The sequence below is a fragment of the Ictalurus punctatus genome, chromosome 21 (genome assembly GCF_001660625.3).
Source record: "Ictalurus punctatus breed USDA103 chromosome 21, Coco_2.0, whole genome shotgun sequence".
Lineage (NCBI taxonomy): Eukaryota > Metazoa > Chordata > Actinopteri > Siluriformes > Ictaluridae > Ictalurus > Ictalurus punctatus.
Genome location: NC_030436.2, coordinates 13,014,366 through 13,038,442, shown reverse-complemented (window position 1 = coordinate 13,038,442; position 24,077 = coordinate 13,014,366). Strand labels below are relative to the sequence as shown.

Genomic DNA, 24,077 nt, shown 5'->3' with positions numbered 1-24,077 from the left:
CATCATGGTGCTACTTAACGTTCTTCGCAGCACCCCCCTGGACATTTAAATGCGGGGTGTCCCCCCCGCAGATACAGAATCCACCCCGTGAATGTGTATTGACGCCTCTACACAGACAGACCCTCCGCCTGACCCTCCGTCCAGCTTTCAGTCTGAGGATGATGTCACCTTCTCTGATCTGGGCTTTGACCATTCTTCCCTCTTCTCACCTGTCAGTCCGCCGTACTCTCAGTGTTCTCCTTATTTCACCCTTGCTGGCTATCCCATGTCCCCAGGACGCACCCCATTTTCTTACCCCTACCGCTCTCCTCAAGATTACGCACCCACCAGTCCTGTGAATTTTCAATAAAATTACATATTACTCATCCTAGGTCTCCCTTATGTTTATTTCATGTCATTTTTATCCACAACAGGACCAATTATTTTAAATTTCCGACATAAATTTTCAATAAGACTGAGATCCGGACTGTTTTCTGGCCATGTAATTGAGTTGATATGCTTTTCCTGAAGAAAAACTTGAACACTCTTTGCTCTGTGGCAAGATTCATTATCATCCTGAAAAATGACTTCAACATCACCAAACCTATTTTCTATCAATTGAATGAGAAAACTTTCCAAAATTTCAATGTACACCTGTGCACTGACTGTTGAGGTCTCCCCTCTGGTCATTCACCTGACATGCAACCCCATATCATAAATGAGTGGGGATTGTTTTCTTCAGGCAGTCATCTTTGTGTTTCATTAGAACCATACCAGACAAAGTTCCAGCATCTTCTCCTTGGCCAATGCAGCTTTGTGATTCATCACTGAATATCACTTTCATCCAATCATCCACACTCCATGATTGGTTCTCTTTAGTCCACTGTAACCTTGTTCTCTTCTGTTTAGGTGTTTGTGCTGGTTTTTGTTTGGCTTTTCTATACGTGAATCCCATTTCATTCAGCCGATTTCTGTCACAAAAAATGACTCCCGTTTCCTCAAATTTACTTCTTCCTTTGCTTTGTTGTGAATTTTCTATTTTCAAGGCATACTGCTTTGAGTTTTCTATCCTTGGTCTACCCGTATGTTTTCCTTTTATAACCTTCCCATTTTGTTTATACTATAGTTTTATAATCCTTTCCATTGTTTCAATTGACAACTCTCTCGTGGGGGCCATGTTTCCTTTCAAAAGTCCAAGATTAAAGGTCTATAAGCACTCTCTTTTAACTGCAGACTAATTAGCATTTTTTGACTTGTGCTGGTATTTCTTTTAGAAATGCAAATCATAAAATGATTCCATAATTTTTCCCCTACTTCATCTGGGGGGGAAAATATCCCATTAATTGAAATAATTTCATTTAACTTGTTTGAGGTATGTTTCACAAAGCAAGAATGTTCACCTATAAACAAAAATTGTTTTGTGTCATATCTGTGATTTGTTTATTTTCTACAAAGTAAAAAAAATCCGGGTGAACATCCTCCAAGTGTGGTGATTCCATAATTTTTGCCAGGGGTTGTATAATTATTAGAACACAAATTACAATGAGCTTAAAAATCACTTTGCTAATCCCCAACTAGTTTAAGAGCCCTTAAAACACAATAATAATGGGTTTGTAAATACGCAAAAGTTTTAGGATGGTAATCCTGTGTCTTGCCTGCAAAACGAAGGTTCCCAGGACGACACTGCAGAAGATGGGGTTCCTGTGGATACCTTCGAAGACGTTCCTCTCTCCGTGGATCTTGCGAGCATTAATCTCATTGAAGAGCTGCATCATGACGAAGACGTTGAAGATGATGGTGTAGTGTTCAGATGGGGGTGCGTGGAGGGGGGAATTGCGACCACTGTCAATGTTGAAGAACTTCTCTCCTATGAAAAGAGCATTTAATTTCAGTCAATTTTCTTTTTAATTTTCTGCAGTCACAGAAGAACTTCGCTAGCTCGGCTACAATGACATTGAAATGACATGCATGTGCTTCATATGGTTCAAGAACAGCTTTTATTTTACATTGGGTATTCCTTGGGTAGGCATTTTAGGCAAATTTTATAGGAGTTTTACGTTATGAGAATATTCAGAAAAAACACTAACAAGATGCTTATGGGTTTGATTATATTTACAGATATCCCCTGTATCACAGCACACAAGAACTAGAAAATTACATCCAAAAGCAGCACAGTGTGGCATTCTTTTCCTGCTGTGGGGGCTAGTAGCGAATTCTTTCGAGTGCTCAAGTTCAACCGTTTTATGTCTTCGACTCAGAGTTCACTGCGCATATCACGTAATGACGGCCTCCGTAGGTTAAAATATGTATTAAATATTAAGGAATTTTAAAGTAATGAACATATTTCATGTGATTCGAACAACGTGTTTTAGTAGGAGAGGGTAATTATTGCATGTTAGGGCCAACAAGTCTTCATAGTCAGGGTTCGTTCAACAAATTCAAGAAGACTGGAAGTTTTGCAGACCAACCGAGAAGTGGAAATCCATGAACATCCACTGACGAAGGCACAACTGACAGGGACAACCTGTAGAATTAGTAAAAGACAGCAAATGCTAAACTCAAAGTTCCAGAATGCAATGAAGCAATATGACGCAATTGCGCTGGCTTACGGCAGAGACTTGGCTCAGCTAGTAAGTGTTCTACAAGATGGCGAGTGTGATGGTATAAAAAGGCAGTATTAGCATGAATGTTGAATCTTTGGAACTTTACCTGTTTGAGCAGAGTGAACAGATGAGAAGGTGAGAGAGTTTTACAGACTAAAGGACTAAAGTGCTGATGTACGATGCAGGAGTTAAATCCCACTGGCACCAAAATCAGCGGGTAGTTGAACAGCATTGTGAATAATATAGGAAATCAAACTGAAAATAAACCAAAGCAAAAAAAACTCGGAATTCAGTATAGAATAAGTCTTGGACTTCAGTGAATATCAAGATGCATACGCAAGTCATTCAGGGTGAATTTTGTCCCTTGACTGTTTGTTGTAAAAGCATTATACATATATAATTTATTTATTTTTATTTATTTTACATATCTTACAAATATATATTGCTAATTTATTATCATTACACTTAATTGGATTGGTAGCTCAAACTGAATATTTGGAAAGATTAGAAGAAGAATCAACATTTCTTAAACAATGTATATAGGTAATGTAACCCGAGTACTCATGAGGGAGAACCCCAAATTCCCAAAGGTTCCAACTACACACAGGTGTGGTGTGATACAAGCACTGAATTGCATGCCAATTTGTTCTGCATTTGGCGTAATACTCCTCCCTAAAGTGAAAAGGCACTGTTATCTCAATGAGCTCACCAACACTAAGCCTGAGACACCCTTAGGCATGTGTGATCAGCTAGCAGAAGTACATAAAGCGTGTGAACCTCAGCTGTAGTGTTTTTCAAAGGCTCATCGAACTGCATGAAATTTGCATTAATTAATCCTGGCAGAAGCTTTTATCCAAAACAACATACAACCGATGCAGAATCCAGTCCAAGAACATAAGTAAGGCGTTGAAGCTTTAGCCCTCACTAAAGGGCTCAACACTGGCTCTCTGGCTGTCATGGGATCTGAATTCACAACTTTTGTTCAGTAGTACAGAATGCTAACTGGTTGGCTTCCACTGCATTGAGCCACCAGAGGAACATTATGACCATGTGAGGTCAGTCATGTCAACAGACTGAGTGAGGAAAAATTTCACATTACAAGTGTGTATTCATTTGTTCGGCTTCATAATATTGAGCAATTTCAAAAGTCGGAAAATAAAGTTGTTTATGTTTATGACACAAAAGGTTCTCTCAGCTGGAGGAACACTGTAGGCAATGTAACAGTAGCACATTTACTTAGCAAATTACATGAAAATCTTTTTTTTATTTGAAGTTGGCAACTGATGTTTCTGAAGAAAAAATTACATGATTGCATAAATCATAAATGAAACTAGTTTAATGCACATTCACAATAAGACTGGATCAATCATTTAATTTTTAAAAATCTAAAGCCTTAATTGCCACTTCTAACATTTTATTTGCAACATCTGACTGTCTTTTATTAAGTATTTTATTGTGAAGACATAAATCCATTAAGCAGATAAATGCTTCATTAGCAAGATTCATCATCTTTATAAAAACTGCTGGTATAAACACATACAAATTCATCAGAACTTGTATGTGAACAGATTAAAAAAAAAAAATCCTAATTAAAACCTATTCAGAAACCCTATTCAGTATAATATTTTGAATCATGAAAGACACATTAAAAAGTTGATTAAAGTCAGAAAAGAAAAATAAAAAGAGAATAAATATTAGAAGTATAAAAGTAATATTTCTCACCATGTTTTATAAAATGAATAGAAAAAGAAACATCGACAGCAGCAGCATTCATAAAATTCATGTCACAAAATTCAGTTCAGGTAATGTATTTATGACTAATGTCAACCTCAACATGGCACAGCTTTATTTACACTGACTGATAAGCTAATAAATATAATAGGATAGTACTATTCAGGCATCTCCGGACATAATGATTACCGCCAATTCCCATGGGATAAGAGCTAAATTTTATTTATATCCACTGCCACTTAAAGGACTGGAACATCATTTATTATAGCACATTTGTTTAAATGACTATTTCAAATACTCAAAGTACAAAGTAGATCTAATCAAAAAAGCCAAAAATATCACCATCACACCAAATACAGGATGTTTTCAAGAACAATGCGACCCTCTTTTGTGAGCATTGTATCTATGGGTTTCACCGACTTACCATCCTTTTAAAAACGCACTCGTTCAGAGTTTCATTAGATTATCGTGCGAGCAGGTTGGTTTAATAATGATTTAGGTTTCCTTATTTGTAATTCGGTATCATTTGGTTTATGGCAATAATAGTGATGGATGGAATAACAGATGTAAATGTTCACATGTAATAAATGCATTGTGGATCTTTGATGAAGACTGGCTGCATTGGCTTTTTGTCTTTTATTAGCTTATAAACTGTTTATCAAGTACATACAGTTTTTGTAGGCTATACATTTGTTAGGAACCTAGAAAACTGAAAGAAAAATGTCCTTTTGAAGGTGTATAGGTGATTTCTGTGTTTTAAATAAACTTAATTTTAACTTGTTATGGGTGAGACAATATGAGAGTTAAAAAAAAAGAAAAAAAAAAAGTACATTAATGTCCACCCCACCCCCTAATGATTTATTATTTTGATTACAAATTATTGTATTTCTATTGTATTTGATTACTATTAAATGTATTTCTGTTGTATTCTACCTCATTTTTAAGAATACCGGTAGTGTCAAAGTTGAGAGAGCACATTATGGTGCCAGTACCATCCATGAGCAGCCTAAAGAGCCATGCATTCATTGTTCCCTGAATCCTTACCAGCAAAGAGCAAGGTGAAGGTGACAGACAGCTGGTAGACGGCATGGCCCAGAATGTTCTTCATCATGGTTCTGGAGATGAGTGGCTTGTTTCGGCCATAGGGTCTGCGCAGCAGCAGGGCCTCGGTGGGCGGTTCAGTGGCCAGAGCCAGAGAGGCCAGTGTGTCCATGATCAGATTGACCCAGAGCATCTGCACTGCTTTTAGTGGAGAGTCCTATGACACACACACACACATTAACAAACCAGATTCTACATAACAGAAAACAGAAAAGGACACAGACCAGGGAAGGCAGACTGTCCGACAGTCTTCCGATTCCATTAGTCCATTATCATCATCATCAATCTAACCAGATTATCATACATACAGAGACAAAAAATGCAGCACAGCATTATTAACAACATCCCTTTTTTTTTTTTTTGCTTCAGCTTTTCTTTGGTTTTGTTTTAAAACCAAAATAAAATGTTTTATATACACTACTACACTACAAAAGTATGGAGACACTTCACTGAAATGTTTCTCATGATCTTATAAATCATTTGATCTGAACATGTATGATCCAATGTTTGAAATTGGTGTTGTAGACAAAAATAGAATTGTGCCAACATATTCATTTCTTTATAAAAATAATTAAATTAAACACATTTAACGTAAAGTATGTGTTCAAATGCAAATCATGGCATGGCAAATATAAATACACATTTGCCATACCATGATTTGCATTTGAACACATACTTTATGTTAAATGTGTTTAATTTAATTATTATATTTATTATAATTAGTTTGGTATCAAAGCTACAGGGACACCAAGTGTTTCTGAAACAAATCAGATGAAGCACTTGGCATTCTCTGCACTCTAGTCTTCCAGATGCTGAGCCATGTTTTCACTGTGGCATCTAATTAGCTCACAAGGGTCAATTAAGACCCACAACAATGGCTCTCATGTCATAGCAAAACTACTATCACAAAATCCGAGTGCTGTTCGGGTGAGAAGGTTGAGGTTTCACCTGTGTAATGCAGGCGCCTGTGAAAGCCACGATGACAGCCACTACGTTGACCGTAAGCTGAAACTGCAGGAACTTGGAAATGCTGTCATAGACATTACGGCCCCACATCACAGCCTTTACGATGCTGGTGAAGTTGTCATCAGTCAGGATGATGTCGGAAGCTTCCTTAGCAACGTCAGTTCCAGCAATACCCTGAGGCGAGGAAGTGCAAACAAAACAGCTGATACAACAATGTGATCAAATGGGACTTGTGACTAAATCTGAAATTTTTTTAAATAAATGTTCTCAGAAACTACTCATCTCTAAGAGTTTATACAGAATGGTTGGAGGAAAAAAGAAAGAAAAAAAAAGAAAAAAAAAACCCAAAGTGAGAGGCAATTCTGTGTGCAGAAATGCTTTGTTGATTAGAGAGGTCAGAGGAGAATGACCAGACTGGTTTGAGATGACAGTAAGTAACTCAAATAACCACTCTCGACAACTGGGGTGAGCAGAAAAGCATATCAGAATTTCAGAATAACAATAAACAAGCAAGTAAGCAAATAATTTGGTAAAAGAAATTTAAAAACACCAAAATGAACACAAAATAGATAGTATCACTTTTTCTGAAGATTGACTGTATATCACATGTATTTTACAACATAGTATTTTGCATTTGTTGGTCCCATTATATTGAAAAAGGGTCGAACTTAATATATTTTGTACAACGGTAGTACATTCAATCAAGCAATTTGTCAAAAAAGAATGTATTACCAAGATCATACAATTTTCTCAGATGCTAAACATAATAAATGGCTGATCTTGTTCATATTGTTGCCGCCACATAAAACTATAAGCTTTCTGACTCCATATGGTTTACTCAGTTTGTAAGTGTCTTCTAGGGAAATGACAGTGTCTTCTTCAAGATAAACACGTTTCTCCGGGTACCAATTTATTCTTACAGCACCTTGGAACCTGCAGGGTTGTCCCTGCAGGAGTGCTGCTGATATTGGCTGAGAATGAGAACAGAGCTGTGCTAAGCCAGGCAACCACCAGGAGCATAGAAACCTAGTGCCAAACTTAACTCTCATCAAATAAACCACACAGTGACTTCAACATAGCAACCGTCAACTACGACAAATAGGTTTATTATAACAAAGTACCTAACATTTGAGATTTAATCACACAATAAGCATGCTGAGTGATTTTTAATGTGGCAATGCGGTGTGTTTTGAGGAACGAACCTTTATGGGGAAAATGGGCAATCAACTAAATTTGATATAAAGAAAAGTCCTTAAGAACTGCAGTATAAAACCACACAACAGTTACCATAGCAAAGCCGACATCAGCCTTTTTGAGAGCAGGTCCATCATTGGTTCCGTCACCCGTCACTGCCACCACCTGTCTGGTTCCTCCCACTGTGCTGTCAATGATGCCTGAAAAAAAAGCATTCAGTCATACCTCCACAAAATGAATCAAAAGTTGATATGTTCAAAGACCCAAAAAAGCAGCAATTGGCAATCATTACTGGCATGAGGATCACTGAACTTCCATTCAAATGTGGAGGCACTGAGCAGACATACAGCATAATCACTGTCAGATACATATGTATGGGCACTATGGAGTGCACAAAGCTGTTCTTAAAGGAAGCTTCAGATATAGTTTGGCTAATGAGGTTCTTGGAAATTCCTTTTGTGCAGATTTGAATGCCACGTCAGTGCCATATTTAAAACAGAGAGCTGCATAAGTCAAAAGCCTGATTTGGGTTTCAAAAACTTTGCAAAGGCCGAAAGGCATTGGAAAACATTTGGTGAAAAGGAAGGAAAGACATAGATATTATCCTTTTAAAAGTAGCTTTAAAAAAAGTACCCTTTCACCTAAAATAGTCCTATACCAAATTTTTGAATTGCAAATAAAACACAAAGTTTTTTGTGAGACTTTGACTACCTTTGACCAGAGTGTGCTTGTCTGTTGGAGAAGAACGGGCAAGTACACGTAGTTTGGGCCAGACTTTATCGAGGCGATCTTGCTCCACCTAGGGGCCCAGAGGACCAAGAAATAAATAATCAAACTTCTAAACACAAAGAAAAAGGTCACAATCTGGGATTTCACAAAAATGAAGGTACAATACTGACACAAATCTTGTGAATAAATTAGCAGTCAAAAAAGATTAACCACATTTAGATGCTCAAATTTATTCATCTACTTTGCTAAATCAATCCTCAACTAAAGAAGAATTAATGTGTTGCATGACAGTTTATACTTTTAACGGTGTCCATGAACATACTGATAATGCCTAGATAAGTTTATAGGAATCTATGATGTCTATTTGGATCAATACTTATTGGAAACCAGGGCAAACTGGTAAAAGTATTTAACAAAATTTATTAATTTAACCACCTAAATCACAGTCTGAAGTCTGAAACACACTTTATATGAGTGGCACTCTGAGAAAATTGGAAAGGTGGATGCTGCTGTGGCCAAATTCTAAGAAAAATAGCAAAGCAGTTACTTTTTTGCCTGTCACATAATTTAACACCTATTCTTTAAGACATCAAATACACTATATGGCCAAAAGTTTGTGGCAACCTGATAATAACAACCATATGTACATTTTGAACATTCCATTCCAGATTTAGTCCACTCTTTGCTGTTATAATAATTGCCACAGCTGTAGGAAGGCTTTCCACTACATTGGAGTGTGTGTTCTAGTGAAGGGAAACTATGCTACAGCATATAAAGACATCCTATACAGTTGTGTTTCACCAACTTTGTGGAAACTGTTTGAGGAAGACCCACATGTGCGTACGATGGTCCACAAAGGTATCCGCAAAGTTTTGAGTTTTATGCTGTAGAGTTCCCCCAAACAATGTACAAGTTGCCTAGGATTTCTACTAAATTAGACTGGATAAATAACTACATTGGCCTGCAAAAATTCAGTCTCCTAAAAAGGTAACTCAACTGCTAACCTGAGAGCCAAGTATGCTTATGTTACAAAGTGAACATTATGGTTTGATCAAGTTGTTGGTTACATGCCATAGCTAATCAACCATAAGCCTAATAGTCTAAACAGTCTACCAGCTGTTAAAATTATCCATGATGCACCTGTGCAGTCACTGACGTTCTACAGATTGCAGGGGACAAAGTTGTGAAACCCACTGAATTAATCATTGCATAAGTATTCACTCCTGTTGATAATAAATCCCTAAATTATTTTTGGTGCAAGCAGGTGCTCTCAGAAGTCACATAATTAGTTAAAGGGAGTCCACCTTTCTGCAATTAAAGTGTCACATGATCTCACACCTACTCCTGGAAGGTTAAACGTAAATATACAGCATTATAAAGACCAAGGAGCTATCAAAACAAATCCAGGACAAATTTCTGTAAATGTATTAACCAGTGAATGGTTATTAAAAAAAAATCAACATTAAATCCATTACTTAAAAAAAAAAAAATGGAAAGAATGTGGCATACAACTGTGAGTCTGCCTAGAAGAGTGACTGGGTAAGGAGGGCATTAGTCAAAAAAGCAACAGACACCCCATAACGATCAACATGATGTTACCACCACCATGCTACGCAGTGAGGATGGTGTTCTCAGGTTGATGAGCACTTAGTTTTCTGTCCAAAAAGCTCAATTTTGATCTTATCAGACCAGAGTACTTTTTGCCACATATTGCCTAAGACTCCAACATGTCTTTAGGTAAACTCCAAATGGGATTATATATGGTTCACCACTCTTTAACAAAGCCCAGTTTCATGGAGTGCTGATCTCACCAACCCTAATTGATATTTCTCCAGAACTTTGTCCTAGATTTGTTTTGATAGCTCCTTGGTCTTCATGATGCAGTTTGTTTAGGTTTGTTCGCTAGAAAATGCAGGTACCTTCCAGGAGCAGGTGTATTTATATTGAAATCATGTGACAGAAATCATGTGACACACAGGTCAACTCCATTCAACTAATTATGTGACAACTAATAGAAACTGTGTGCACCAGAAATAATTTAGGGGTTTTAAAGCAATGGAGATGAATACTTATGCAACCACAATGTCAAGATTTTGTATGTGTAAATGATTTTGCACACTACATTGTCCCCCTACCCCATGAATCATGACATACTGTACAACACCAACTAAGTCCGTTTTAATTCCAGGCTGCAACACTATAAAATGTGGAAAAGATCAAGGGGATAAATACCAAGGCACTGTATAAAACAATAGACTTTAAGTGTCAATTTCTTAATTTGACTACATCTGACAAAGGTCTAATGGGCCAATTTCTGTTTATATCTTTCACTGATTTTGGTTTTCATTAGGCTTCCTCACCTCTCCCTTTTCGTTGCGGATTTCTTGGTTAAACTCTTTGCCTTCCAGGCACAGAAAGTCTTCTCCAGGCTGTAGGATGCCACATTTGGTAGCAATGGCACGGGCAGTGTTGATATTGTCACCAGTAACCATGCGCACGGTAATGCCTGCTCTCTGGCACTTAGAAATGGCCTCGGGAACCTATAGAGAAAGAGGGAATGACTAATGGAGTAAATAGAAGGATTAAAAGGATTAGAAATAAATGCTGTATGAATCTATATTCACAAGCGGTGTATCACAAGTCTGGGACAAACCGATTTGCCTCCATGAAGACACGCAAACTCCAGGCTGACATAAAGAATGAAAAGGGTTATTACGATAAGCTAAGGAGCAGCAGGGCTCCAAAGTTATTGACTGGTCTCAGATCAGTCTGTTGTCTAGTTCTGTGTGGCGTCTTGGGTATGAGTGCATGTCTCTAAATGGTAGGTGGTTAGGGTATTTTAGTTGCACTGTGTGTCGCCATGCCAGTCTGCGCTGCTCACTCAGCCATAGGGCTGCCAACACATGGAGAGGGCAAAGGGTGGTGTGTGCATATATATGTGTGTGTGTGTGTGTGTGTGTGTGTGTGTGTGTGTGTGTGTGTGTGTGTACACATGAGGCGTGGTGCAGCCCTCTGTAATTATCTGAGCTCAATCTTGTGATGAATCACACCATACCCCTTATTAGAACCAATAAGCTCATTTATTTATAGATAATTAAAAAGCTCACAGCATGTTCACAGCGATGTCATATGTAGTCTACAAAACCAATTAATGCCAAAGAAGGCCTTGGCTATACTGTATTATGAGTTCATACAAGTTCATTATAGTGGCTGCAAATTCAAGGACATGCCCATTTATGACCAACGGTCAACTTAGTTTCATTCCAGGAAAAAAAAAATGGTGAGTAAAAAAATGACCCTGACTCTTTCTGTTACCTGCCATTATACAGTTACACATAGCACACTTGAGCACAGCTGACATGTAAAGCTCTGCTCTGATTAGCACCTCTAAAATAATTGATTGTGTCTTATTCTAGTCCTATGCACTCTATTTATTTTTACTTGTGTCTTTTCTATAGTTAAAGAAAAAACTTTGTTAAATATATATTTTTTATAAACCTGTGTTTTGTTTTGAAACACAGGTTTGACATCCAAGAGAGCAGAGTATTTTTGTGATTTATTTATTTATTTATTACAAAAGGTCAAAAGGTTAAACAAAGACGATTGTCACTGCCTTATTTGCTCATATTTACCAGGAGTGCCAATATTAGTGGAGGGAACTGTATGGTTGTCCAAGTCGGTCAGAGGTCATTTCAGTACAAAGCTCCTTCTGATTGGAATAATCTATTTTTTTGAGCTCTACTACCTCTTTCTGTTGTTTTAGGACATCTTTACTTTCTCATCTTAAAACAACCTGTTTATGTTCTTAATTTAGGCATCATTTTCTTTAGTTTATTTGTATCACGAATAATCTGAAGATAAATTGATTCAACTGGCTTTATGCTAATGTAACCAATGTATTTGCTGAGTCTTTATATGTTAAGTTATGCTTTTTTGTTTGTTTATATGTTTTCTATAAGTTTGTACTTTTGAGTTTTTGCACCCCCTTGAAAATGAAATGTTACATCTCAAAAGGGCTATCCTTTCAATAAATTTAAATTCACTATTCCACAGTGCTAGGGTAGTCAACGAGTCTATGCAACCCCTAATCCACACCGTGATCTGTGCATCTTAGCAATTACACAGCTTTTGATTTGTATACCTAGACCTGTTTCCGGTTACATCTGATAAAAGATGTGGGATTAAAATAGACTGAATCCATTATAACAGGACTGGGGCGTAGCCCATCAGTCCACAATTACACCTCCATTATGAACTGTTAGCAACTAACAGGTTAGGCTCTGCGGAGCAATGCTTGCATAATGATGGTGAAGAAGCTGCTTTGAAGAGCAAGCTTAACTGGGATTCCTCACTCGAGATGCTTCAGCGGCTTTGGAGGTAAAGATGTTCATCAAAGTTAAACGATAATTGTGCAAGCGCAGCAGGGTCAAATCCTGGCTTTGAAAATGACAGGAAAGCAAATATCAATGCCGGTATCTTGACAAGTCAATAAAACTCTCACCTCATGACGGACAGGGTCTTCGATGCCCACCACACAGATGCAGGTAAGGTCTGACAGAATATCAGCCTCGTTGTCCCAGTTCGGCTCCTCGCCCGTGAATTCCCTTGTAGCTATGCAAATGGTCCTCAAGCCTTCACAGGCCATGGGTTCGATCACTTTCCGCACCATCTCATCCCGGTCCTTGGGCTTGAAGACCCGAGGCTGACCTGCAGCATCCAGAATGTAGGCACACCTGGCACGGACCCCGACAAAGAGAGTTTAATATTACACTGCATTAAGTGCTCAAAACAGATGCTCAAAACAAACAGTGGCTGCTATCCAGTACAAAACAGAGATTAACACATATGGTGCACAGAACAGAGGATAGAAAATCAATATCGCTTGGGTCCATTAGTAGTGGAGATTATTAAATGACCTGATGCAGCGTAAAAACAGAACAGGCAGGCTCTAGACAAAGAAAGATCTGGAAGATAAGAAATGAAATCTGTGTACTTGCGGAGGATGATCTCAGAGGCGCCTTTGCTGTACATGCGGAATCCTGAGCCGTCTGCATTTTTCAGTACGGTGCTCATGCTTTTGCGAGACGAATTGAAGGTGTAGACCTTGTAGAGGTTCTCCTCAGGAATCTCGTCGCGGATGGGCTGGTAATCTCTCTTCAGCTCCAGAACCAGTCCCAGGAGGGCGCATTCAGTCTTATTACCCACGTGCCTTGGTAGACCACCTTCCTGCTCTGGTGACTGCAAAAATAAATAAATAAAATGTAACATTTAATAATAAATAAATAAATTTGACAAAAAGAAAAACAATTTTTTCACATTTATTAATCTTCACTAAAATTGTATGTACAGTGCATCCGGCAAGTATTCACAGCACTTCACTTTTTCCACATTTTGTTATGTTACAGCCTTATTCCAAAATGGATTAAATTCATTATTTTCCTCAAAATTCTACAAACAATACCCCGTAATGACAACGTGAAAGAAGTTTGTTTGAAATCTTTGCAAATTTATTCAAAATAAAACACACAAAAAAGCACATGTACATGAGTATTCAAAGCCTTTGCTTAATACTTTGTTGAAGCACCTTTGGCACCAATTACAGCCTCAAGTCATTTTGAGTATGATGCTACAAGCTTGGCACATCTATTTTTCTGCAGTTTTTTCCATTCTTCTTTGCAGGACCGCTCAAGCTCCATCAGGTTGGATGGGGAGCGTCGGTGCACAGCCATTTTCAGATCTCTCCAGAGATGTTCAATCGGGTTTAAGTCTGGGCTCTGGCTGGGACACTCAAGCACATTCACAGTGTTGCCCTGTAGCCACTCCTTTGTTATATTGGCTGTGTGCTTAGGGTCCTTGTCCTGTTGGAAGATGAACCTTCACCCCAGTCTGAGGTCCAGGGCGCTCTGGAGCAGGTTTTCATCCAGGATGTCTCTGTACATTGCTGCACTCATCTTTCCCTCGATCCTGACTAATCTCCCAGTTCCTGCCACTGAAAAACATCCCCACAGTGTGATGCTGCCACCACCATGCTTCACTGTAGGGATGGTATTGGCCAGGTGATGACTGGTGCCTGGTTTCCTCCAGACATGACGCTTGCCATTCAGGCCAAAGAGTTCAAGCTTTTTCTTGGTCTTGGTCCGAGAGTCCTTCAGGTGCCTTTTGGCAAACACCAGGCATGCTGTCATGTGCCTTTTACTGAGGAGTGGCTTCTGTCTGGCCACTCTACCATACAGGCCTGATTGGTGGAGTGCTGCAGAGATGGTTGTTCTTCTGGAAGGTTCTCCTCTCTCCACAGAGACACGCTGGAGCTCTTTCAGAGTGACCGTCGGGTTTTTGGTCACCTCCCTGACTAAGGCCCTTCTCCCCCGATCGCTCAGTTTGGCCGGGCAGCCAGCTCTAAGAGTAGTCCTGGTGGCTCCAAACTTCTTCCATTTACGGATGATGAAGGCCACTGTGCTGATTGGGACATTCAATGCTGCAGAAATGTTTCTATACCCTTCCCCAGATCTGTGCCTCGATACCATCCTGTCTTGGAGGTCTACAAACAATTCCTTGGACTTCATGGCTTGGTTTGTGCTCTGACATGCATTGTTAACTTTGGGACTTCATATAGATAGGTGTGTGCCTTTCCAAATCATGTCCAATCAACTGAATTTACCACAGGTGGATTCCAATCAAGTTGTAGAAACATCTCAAGGATGATCAGTGGATTCAGCAGAAATGTTCAACAGAAATGTTCAGTAGAAATGTTCAGCAGAAATTTTCAGCAGAAATGCTCAATAAAAATGAAACTGGAAAGGATGATCAGTGGAAACAGGATGCACCTGAGCTCAATTTTGAGTGTCATGGCAAAGGCTGTGAATACTTATGCGCATGTGCTTTTTTGTTTTTTATTTTTAATAAATTTCCAAAGATTTCAAACAAACTTCTTTCACATTGTCACTATGGGGTATTGTTTGTAGAATTTTGAGGAAAATAATTAATTTAATCCATTTTGGAATAAGGCTGTAACGTAACAAAATGTGGAAAGAGTGAAGTACTGTGAATACTTTCCGGATGCACTGTAAATGTTTGAATAACCCAAACTGAACTAAACATTTCCACCAGATTTACAAAAGTTTCAGAAACGCTGATTTTCTTCTTACTTGACAAGCACAAAGCACATTCCTGACACAGCTCATTTGTATTTAGTGACACCCACAAAACTCCATAAAAGGTAAAGCTACAGAAGGCTGGAAACACAGAATAACGACTAGTGGGAGTTATTTTGACTCACTTCTATGCCAAAAAAATAATAAATTGGCAGCGACAGAGCACCTGAAAAGGTCAAAATAAAGGGAGGGAAAAAGATGTACACTGTACCCAGATGATCATGGAAACACAGTACATCACAAAGGAAACTGCTCACATTCTAGACCTAAAGTTTTGCACGGCAATAAAAGATGATGCTGGGGAAAATGGAATTGATTAACAAGCCAGCTTTCATACTGTTCTTTAAACATCCATTCATTCATAAGCATGGCATGCAATTCTAAACCTTCTATCAGCTGAGGCATTTGTTTACGGCTTAGCCCAGCACAGAATTAGTATGAATGTCTGTTTTTGATAGAGACTTCAAAGAACTTCTATAAGTTGCTCTGGATAAGGGTGTCTGCTATATGCTGTAAATGTGAATAAATAAACAATGTGAATGTATACAGTATAATCCATACATAAAAGTGCAGTAATCCATGAAAGTTATATGATCTAAAGCTGATCAATTGAGATTTACATTAAATTAGTCTTCTTATGTGTAAATTCCCCACACACAAGTAGGGAACAAACATTTTTTCCGAAATTACAGGATTTTCACAAATACCAAATTTTGTGTGTAAATGCTCCCATGAATCATTTATGAATAAATACATTCGTATCCATCTTGTTTCATATCCATTGTTTGTAACAAGGGCTTTAAATTTCACACAAACACATAAATAGAGCATGTGTTTTTTCTCTTCATCTACCAGGTTTAATAGCATATTATCTTAACATGAACGGTTGCACCATGTACATTTGAACTATGCAATGATGAAAAATGACTGCTTAACTTTATGATTTATGCTAAAACTACAGTAAAATTCTGGACTCACCAACAAGGTCCTGGTAATTTACAGAGTTATTGTCATTGGGTATTTTTTTTTCTAAAATATAATCAGAAGACAGCAGTGTGACTCAGCAGGCAAAATGACTTCTGCGATCACTGACAATAAAGTGAAGAGGAGAAATCATATATTCATTAACTATCCCCACAGGCGAGTTAAGGTTCCAGTGTACTTGCCCACTCCTATGTCTTGATTGCCTGGAAACCTAAACTGATTAGGGTAAAAAGTTTAAATAAATAAAAATAAAGATATCACTTCAAACATATGGTGAGATAGATAACTCAATTAATACTGACTAAGAGTAACAAACAAGTATATGATTTTACTCTTCTAACAACATTTCTGATGTAGCACATTCTGTTTGCAACAAAAGGTGAATGCATAAAAAACAGTACGAGATGCGTTCCATTTCTACATTGCACATAAAAGATATCAATCTGTCTGGCTAGCACCTTTATGTTCTCACAGTGTTTTAACGATGTGGCAAACTTTATTTTTCTTGGTCAGTGTTTCCACATACCTTCATGCTTCATGTTTGTGAAAAGTCATCTGTCACCCATGCATGTTATTTACCTCTAATAAAAACTGGTCTCCTGATTCTCTCTCCTTGCATCTCAGTTGATGGGTGTAGTGCAGCAGGTGGTGGGATTATAAAAGATTAGCTTGTGCTATAGTTACAGTATCGAGATGAGTCATGGCGTGAGTTAGATACATGCCAAATGAAAACTTGTTTGGTGAAGAGTAAGGCTTTTTATCTTTTGTTTTCCAATTGCCCAAACATGAAATTTGCTATGGAGTCCAGGCTACAAATTCATACATGTGCCATGTTTCAACTCTTGTATAAACAAGATCAGTATTAAGTACATATACATGACCACAGAAGTCTATTCATATGTTGCAGGTAACTGCAAATGTTTACACTGACCACACAGAAAAACTCAAAAGTTTATAAGATTGGCTAAGTGGTCAAAGGAAAGTGAAAACATAAAAATGGGGTGAGTAAGTCATGGCTGCTCTCAAGATGATGAAAAGGACAAAAGGACGAAATAATCAATTAGTTACACAGAACACAAGAAAGTAGAGGCAAAAAGTTGGCGTGAACTGAAAACATTCACTCAAGTGTCTTCCTCAAGGCCACAGTTCTCATTAAGATGTTAAAAGCTGACATATTGCCAAAAACACTTCATGAGCTGAACCTCTTCAAGGTTACCCCATAAACATGCTACATTTTTACAGCTCTCTAGCCAAAGAAGGAGAGCAAGCTTAAAAAGGATCAAATTTGTGCAACAGAACTGAGTAAAAGCTCCTCAAGGATATAAACGGGAAAAAAAATTAAACGTTAAGAGCTACACAAAAAAATGCATTATGATTAAAATCATATGAGATTTGTTTCTCAGTGTAATTTGATGCATGAAAAGTCTACATTCTGCATAACTGCATTTGCATTATTTCATGCGGCTGACCTCAATTATCTTCAGAAAGAAAAGGAGAGAAACAAAGGCATAAGTAAATTCTAACACAAACTAATTAGCAAATATTTAATAATATGTTCTGAACAATAAATTTCCAATTACTAAACAAAGAAAGCACATATATGGGGTAAGTCATGGCTGCACTCACTGCCTCACTCTTAACTCAGTGTGCACTGAGAGTGTTTATCAAGAGCGATTTTCACCCACGAGTGGCTTATTATCCTCGTCAGAAACATTGCCATGACTAATTATTTAACCAGCCATTAATACTGCTAGGGTCCTGTGGTGAGAGTTTCCTTTAAACTTTGAGAGGAGACTTATTTATTTATTTATTTTAAATAACAGAGCATTGTTGAATTCTGGACTCAGAATTTGTCAGAAGTTAAGATAATTTTCTATACAACAGCTCTGTAAATCAAATCACAGGTTTATATTGATATGTTCATTCTAATACTGGTTTTAATAGTAACAATTCATTTACAGGAACTTGTACAGCAGTTACTTCACAATAATTTAACGCTTATAAGAAAAAGATTAAAAATAGTTCTAGTAACAAAGTAAAACATTGTGTCATTTGGTGAAGATTTCTGTAAGGAGATGTCTTAGTGTCAGCCCTTTGTACAGGTTAAAGGACTTTCTAGTGTCTCTTCAACATGGCAAGCTGCATCTTATTAACTTCAGGAAGGCAGGTGAGGTTTATAGACGCTACAATGACATTTCATGGACATTCCACAATACTGAATGTAACTACACTCACTATCGATTTTATTAGGAACACCTGTATACCTGCTCAAACAGAAAAGTGTGGAAAAATAAAAAATAAAAAAAACATCCAGTGGGTGGCGGTTCTGCAGGCAGAAACACATTGTTTAGAGAGGTCAAAGGAGAATGGCCAGACTAGTTTGATCTGACAGGAACACTACTGTGTCTCAAATAAGCACTCTTTACAACCATGTTGAGCAGAAAAGCATACACACCAAACTTTGAAGAAGGATGAGCTACAACAGCAGAGCATGTCGGATTCTAATCACGTCAACAAAAAAACAGGAATCTGAAGCTACGGTGGGCACAGACTCTCTGAAACTGGACTGCTGAAGATTGGAAAACTGTTTCCTGGTCTTTTTCCTGTCTTCAACTGTCCAGTTGCAATGAGCCCACTATAGCTTAAGATACCTATAACCATTTAAACTGTTAAAAAGATGACATGTTCATTAATAAATAAATAAATAAATAAATAAATAAAAAGTAAAGCAAATTGTCATGGTATAAGAGAAATGAAACATAAGAGGTACATGCTGTTGGAACATAAGTAACTTTGACTAGGTAATAGCAACTTCTTTTCTTATAACAGCACATCCTTTTGTGTTTTATTCTTTACAGACTTGATCACAGTTGTTTTTGCTCATAATATCGAGCATTGGCATACAAATGTGCCACCAATTTGGTTATTTGGTCATTCAAAATGCAGACGAGCAATCATTCACAAATAACCACTAGGAAAATGTGCTGTAGTTACCACTCTCTGCTACAGTAACGAGGCTGGTCTGATGCAATGTAAATACGTTTACAAATATACATTTTATTCCTTATGGAATTGGAGCGTCAATGATTTGAGAGTCAGAACTGTGATCTCTAGATTAGATTAAACAGATTATCTGAAAGCACGAAAGTCTACAATAAAAGAAGGACATTTTAAAAACTAGTTTTCTCACCAGGATCTTGGTGGTGTAGGCTGAGTTGATGGAGATGCTGTTAACCATGAGCTCCAGAGTCTCAGGTTTGATAGCCTCAGGTTCTGGAACCTTCTTGTAGTGCGTGTCACCTATGTAGGCCTGCACCACGGTCATGCGGTTCATGGTAAGTGTGCCAGTCTTGTCAGAACAGATGGCTGTGGCATTGCCCATGGTCTCGCAGGCATCCAGGTGCCTCACCAGGTTGTTGTCTTTCATCATTTTCTGTTGAGGGGAAAAAAACAGAGCGTGACACAATTTGAGCAGAGTGATGCCCCTTGGCAGCAAGTTCAATTCCATGTTATGAGTGTGTCAATGAGTTAGTCAAGAAACACGCTTCATATGGTTAAGAGCTCTGCTTATTTTTCAAGTGTGTTTATACCACATACAGTTTAAATTAGTAGCTAGCCAACTAGATATCCACATTTTCTGAAGTTAATGCACATTACATTGTATGATATCAATATGTTTGGTTTACAGGATTTTGTTGAATCCTACAAAAAAATATTCAGACAGCAGTTGGGTCCTCTGGAATCCATTTTATTTCCCTTATTTTCTGTTTTTTTTTAAATTTTATATTGTTCAGATATTTTGGAATTTACCCTCCACTTTTCTTACAGAAATATTATAATAAAAAGTTCCAAAAACAACACAGATTCATATTATCACAGAATGCATTGCTATTCCAAATAAAATTAAACCAAGCTTAAATGAAATTGTTAACTGCATTTAGGTTTGGATGAGCAGAGGTCATTTCCCTCTTTTCCTGTTTTTCTGATGTGTCTCAGATTTTATGTGCTCAGTGCAGATGATTAATTATTTAGAGAACCTGGAGAATGACTGCCCACCTGACTCATAACAGTTGTTGGGTTTTTGTTCAGCCTTAAACCTGATTTACAGCTGAGTTTTACAGTTTCTTTGATTATTTCTACATTTTCATAGACAGTTGCTTTGAGAGGGCAAAATTTTTAGAATGTCCTTGGGGAAAAAACAAAGCTGCTACACCAGCAGCATCCACATTAGAACTACTGTAAGAGTAGTTTACCATGGCAGTGGCTAAATTACTGCTTCCATGCTAATAAATTAAGAAATTATCCAAATTTGATTCACATGTATACATTTTGAATTTCTGCTTTAAATATATAGTTGTTAAGCAACGGAACCTAGTAGTTTTGAAATAAAGTTTTATACAAATATAGCCCTTTTCCTTTACTGTTCTTGCAAATGTTACACCACCACAGCACATGCTTTATGTCATGTTTATGTAACGTCAGAATCGGGGTAATTAAAATAGGAAGGCTAAGATATTCTACAGAGCTGATCATGTCCTTGGACTAGGAAATGAGTAACTTCTATGGAAACCTTATGCAACCTTTAAGTCAAATAGAAAGTTACACGACACTATTTATTATGCAAGAAATGTCTGAGAATCATGCATTAAGCCAAATCCAGACATTCTACTCCTAATCACTTTAATAGCGAGATGGACCTTTCCACATTTTGTCCCACTGAAAATGGGCACGATTTATCAAGCTGATAGGAACTAATTTAGTCAAGCTGATAGGAACTAATTTAAAATCGCTTGCAGGAGTATTAACACAAACAATATTTTATCCATGAAAATCCGATTAGTTACGTATCCTATGAGAGCCCCTGGATTTGTGTAAATTTATATATGAGACTGTGACTGATATGCTTCAAATCATATAACTGGTGAGTTACTGGAATTTTATATCTGGATTACTCTGTCAAATACACACAGGAGTTTAATGAAAATTTGTGAAGCTCATTTTATGAAACTAAATATAAAAAAAAATCCAAATAAGAGTAATTAGGATAAAAGAAATGTGTCAGAGTATAAAAGAAAGAGTTGAGTTAGTGTGTGTCTGTGTTAGCCGACGCGCTGCAATGTCTGGGCTGCATTAATGGAAGATTTTGCACACTCCATGCTTAGGAGGCACTCTTACACAGTTTAGTATCTTTCTTTGTCGTGTGTTGCATTTTAATGGATGACATTGGCATGTGAATATGAAGACAACTGTTCTTTCAATCAGATTGGCCTACAAAAACATTTACTAAACCTTCGATAAATTAGGCTCATGTGACCTGAACACACTATTAGGCTCCAACACCTAAATGTGAGTTCAAAAGGAATTTGTTGACTGTTAGTGGTCCCCATAATTCATTATGAGTGGAAGAATTCTGGGAAGAAAAAAACCCCAAAATGATATCTATGCATAACTTTTATTTGGCCCACCTTGACTGAGTAGGCGAGTGAAATGGTTACAGCAAGCGGAAGCCCTTCAGGAACAGCGACTACCAGGACAGTCACGCCAATGATGAAGAACTTGACAAAGTATTGAATGTAGATGGGTGTGCACTCGGCTTTCCACTCTCGCCCCTGCACCCCGAATGTATCGATCACAAAGTATAAGATGAGGATGATGACTGTCACGGAAGACATGATGAGACCTGCAGACAAGAAAACCAGTTAAAGGACAGTACAGCCCTAGAAGAAGGGAATGAGCAGGAAAATGTGTTCACTGACTTCTTATAAGCCTCAATATTAACAGCTGTGCACCATCTGAATCTGATTTTATTAAGACATGCTGTAGAAAGTGAGAATTATGTGGAGCATGGCCCACAAGCACGGGTCTGTTTTCATGCTCGCTGACACTGTTTCTTTACACAGTAAGTTAAATAAATGCACTGAACCAGGAGAGAGTATGATAAATGAACTCATTTACTGAGTTTGTGTGTTCATGATAATGCAAACAAGCAGTCGGTTCATGTCAAACATCCCAGCAACTAATTAATATAAATATTCTGTGTAGTACAAAATAGCAGAAGAGCTTTAATTTTGGCCAACTTGTGTCATGCTGGGAAGCGATTATTATGTTAAATGTAATTCTACTCTGATGAACGGCCACTTCTATCCACACTGTTAATTTACGTCATCAAAAATCCAACTGGAACATATCTGAATAACATAATTACATTCGATTGATTACAAATCTGTTTGGTTTAAATTCCCGGACCTGCTTTTCCAATCTGCACAGCCAATCTGGTCAGCTTGCCCTGCAGTACGGACTTCTCCTTCTTGGTGACATTGACCTTCTTCACTTCTTTCTCCTCTTTCTCCTCGCATTCAGCTCCCTCCTCACTCTTCAGAGGTTGGATCTCCAGAGCGACGCCATCCTGGGTCTTGGCTGGAGGAGAAAGAAATGGGAATGAAGGAAAAGCATGCAAAACAAAAAAAACAAAACAAACAAACAAACAAACAAAAAAAACAGATAAAGGAGAAGGGATGGAGGGCAGAGGGGAAAGAGTAGGCAGTTCAGTGATGGCTGAAAGTCAAAGAGAGCCAGAAACACTTTCATGTTTTTTTACATTAGTGGATATTAATGGAATGACTCAGATCTGGCTTAGAACAAGCTGTTATTAAACCAAGTTACTTCCATACATGAATATAATATTAAAGAAAGGTAAAGTCATAAATGCAAAGCTCAATACTAAACATTCCTATTAATGTTGCTTTGTATTTATAACACTACTGATCAATGACATGGCCTGTGAGACTATCTTTGCAGACCAAGCATACGGAATATACATACACAGTATTTAGACTTTCAAATCTGTACACATTCTATGAAACTCAAATAGTAATCTGAGCGAGAACTTTTGAAAATGGGCACATTTTAACTGAAGTCTAACTTCATTTTACATTTTAGTCTGCTCAGGAGATGGTGTTGTTAACATCTTATCTATTCACTGTGGAATGACTTTCCACAATTCTACTCTTACACTATTTGGTGACTCAGTGCTGCTTCATTTAACCTAACCGAATTATTCATTTTCTAGACTGATATTGGGGACCAGGCACTGAACAAAAGACAGATATGATCAGGGTAAAACCCCTTTCACAAGAACACTTATCGCTGTATCTTGAGAGTTCAACTGGCATAATTCAATTATTCCTCAGACAGACCTATTGCATTACTGGATGTATGACCAGAATAGAAGCATAATGGGATCTAAGATCCAATTCAGGCTTTTTGCTATGGTCAAACATTGATCCCGCCCACCAATTTCCTGCCTATCTCTGCCGTGAGGACTGTTGGAAAACCCACAGCCCCAGTACAGTGTATAATTATCCTGGAACGTCATTTCAAATACTGAAATGGCATCATAGGAAAATTAATGAGACCCCAAGTAAAACAAGGCACTTAAAAGTAATACAAGGCACCCTGAAGGCTGAGACTGACGGGACTGACAGTACGCATGACGAGGAGGGAAGGGGGCGAGTGTGTTACAGACTTGACAAATCCAGACTCAATAAATAACAACAAAAAAAATAAAGAAATAAAAATTAAATCAGGGAAAAAAAACAAAGAAAAAAACAGATATACAATAAGCACAAAATGACAACCA

General features: G+C 37.8%; 1 protein-coding gene across 6 annotated transcripts in view; it reads right to left on the bottom strand.

Annotated features, from left to right (window-relative positions):
• The window catches only part of atp2b4 (ATPase plasma membrane Ca2+ transporting 4), a 120,443-nt gene that overhangs the window by 18,870 nt on the left and 77,496 nt on the right, over positions 1-24,077 (bottom strand). For all 6 annotated transcript variants that reach the window (XM_053674228.1, XM_047149487.2, XM_047149488.2 and 3 more), the window contains 11 exons: positions 22,685-22,855; positions 21,904-22,118; positions 19,629-19,871; positions 13,297-13,541; positions 12,805-13,036; positions 10,664-10,843; positions 8,286-8,373; positions 7,668-7,774; positions 6,363-6,554; positions 5,358-5,571; positions 1,635-1,846 (listed from right to left, as the gene is read on the bottom strand). In XM_053674228.1, the coding sequence (XP_053530203.1) occupies positions 1,635-1,846; positions 5,358-5,571; positions 6,363-6,554; positions 7,668-7,774; positions 8,286-8,373; positions 10,664-10,843; positions 12,805-13,036; positions 13,297-13,541; positions 19,629-19,871; positions 21,904-22,118; positions 22,685-22,855 (2,099 nt within the window). The remainder of the gene's footprint in view (positions 1-1,634; positions 1,847-5,357; positions 5,572-6,362; positions 6,555-7,667; positions 7,775-8,285; positions 8,374-10,663; positions 10,844-12,804; positions 13,037-13,296; positions 13,542-19,628; positions 19,872-21,903; positions 22,119-22,684; positions 22,856-24,077) is intronic.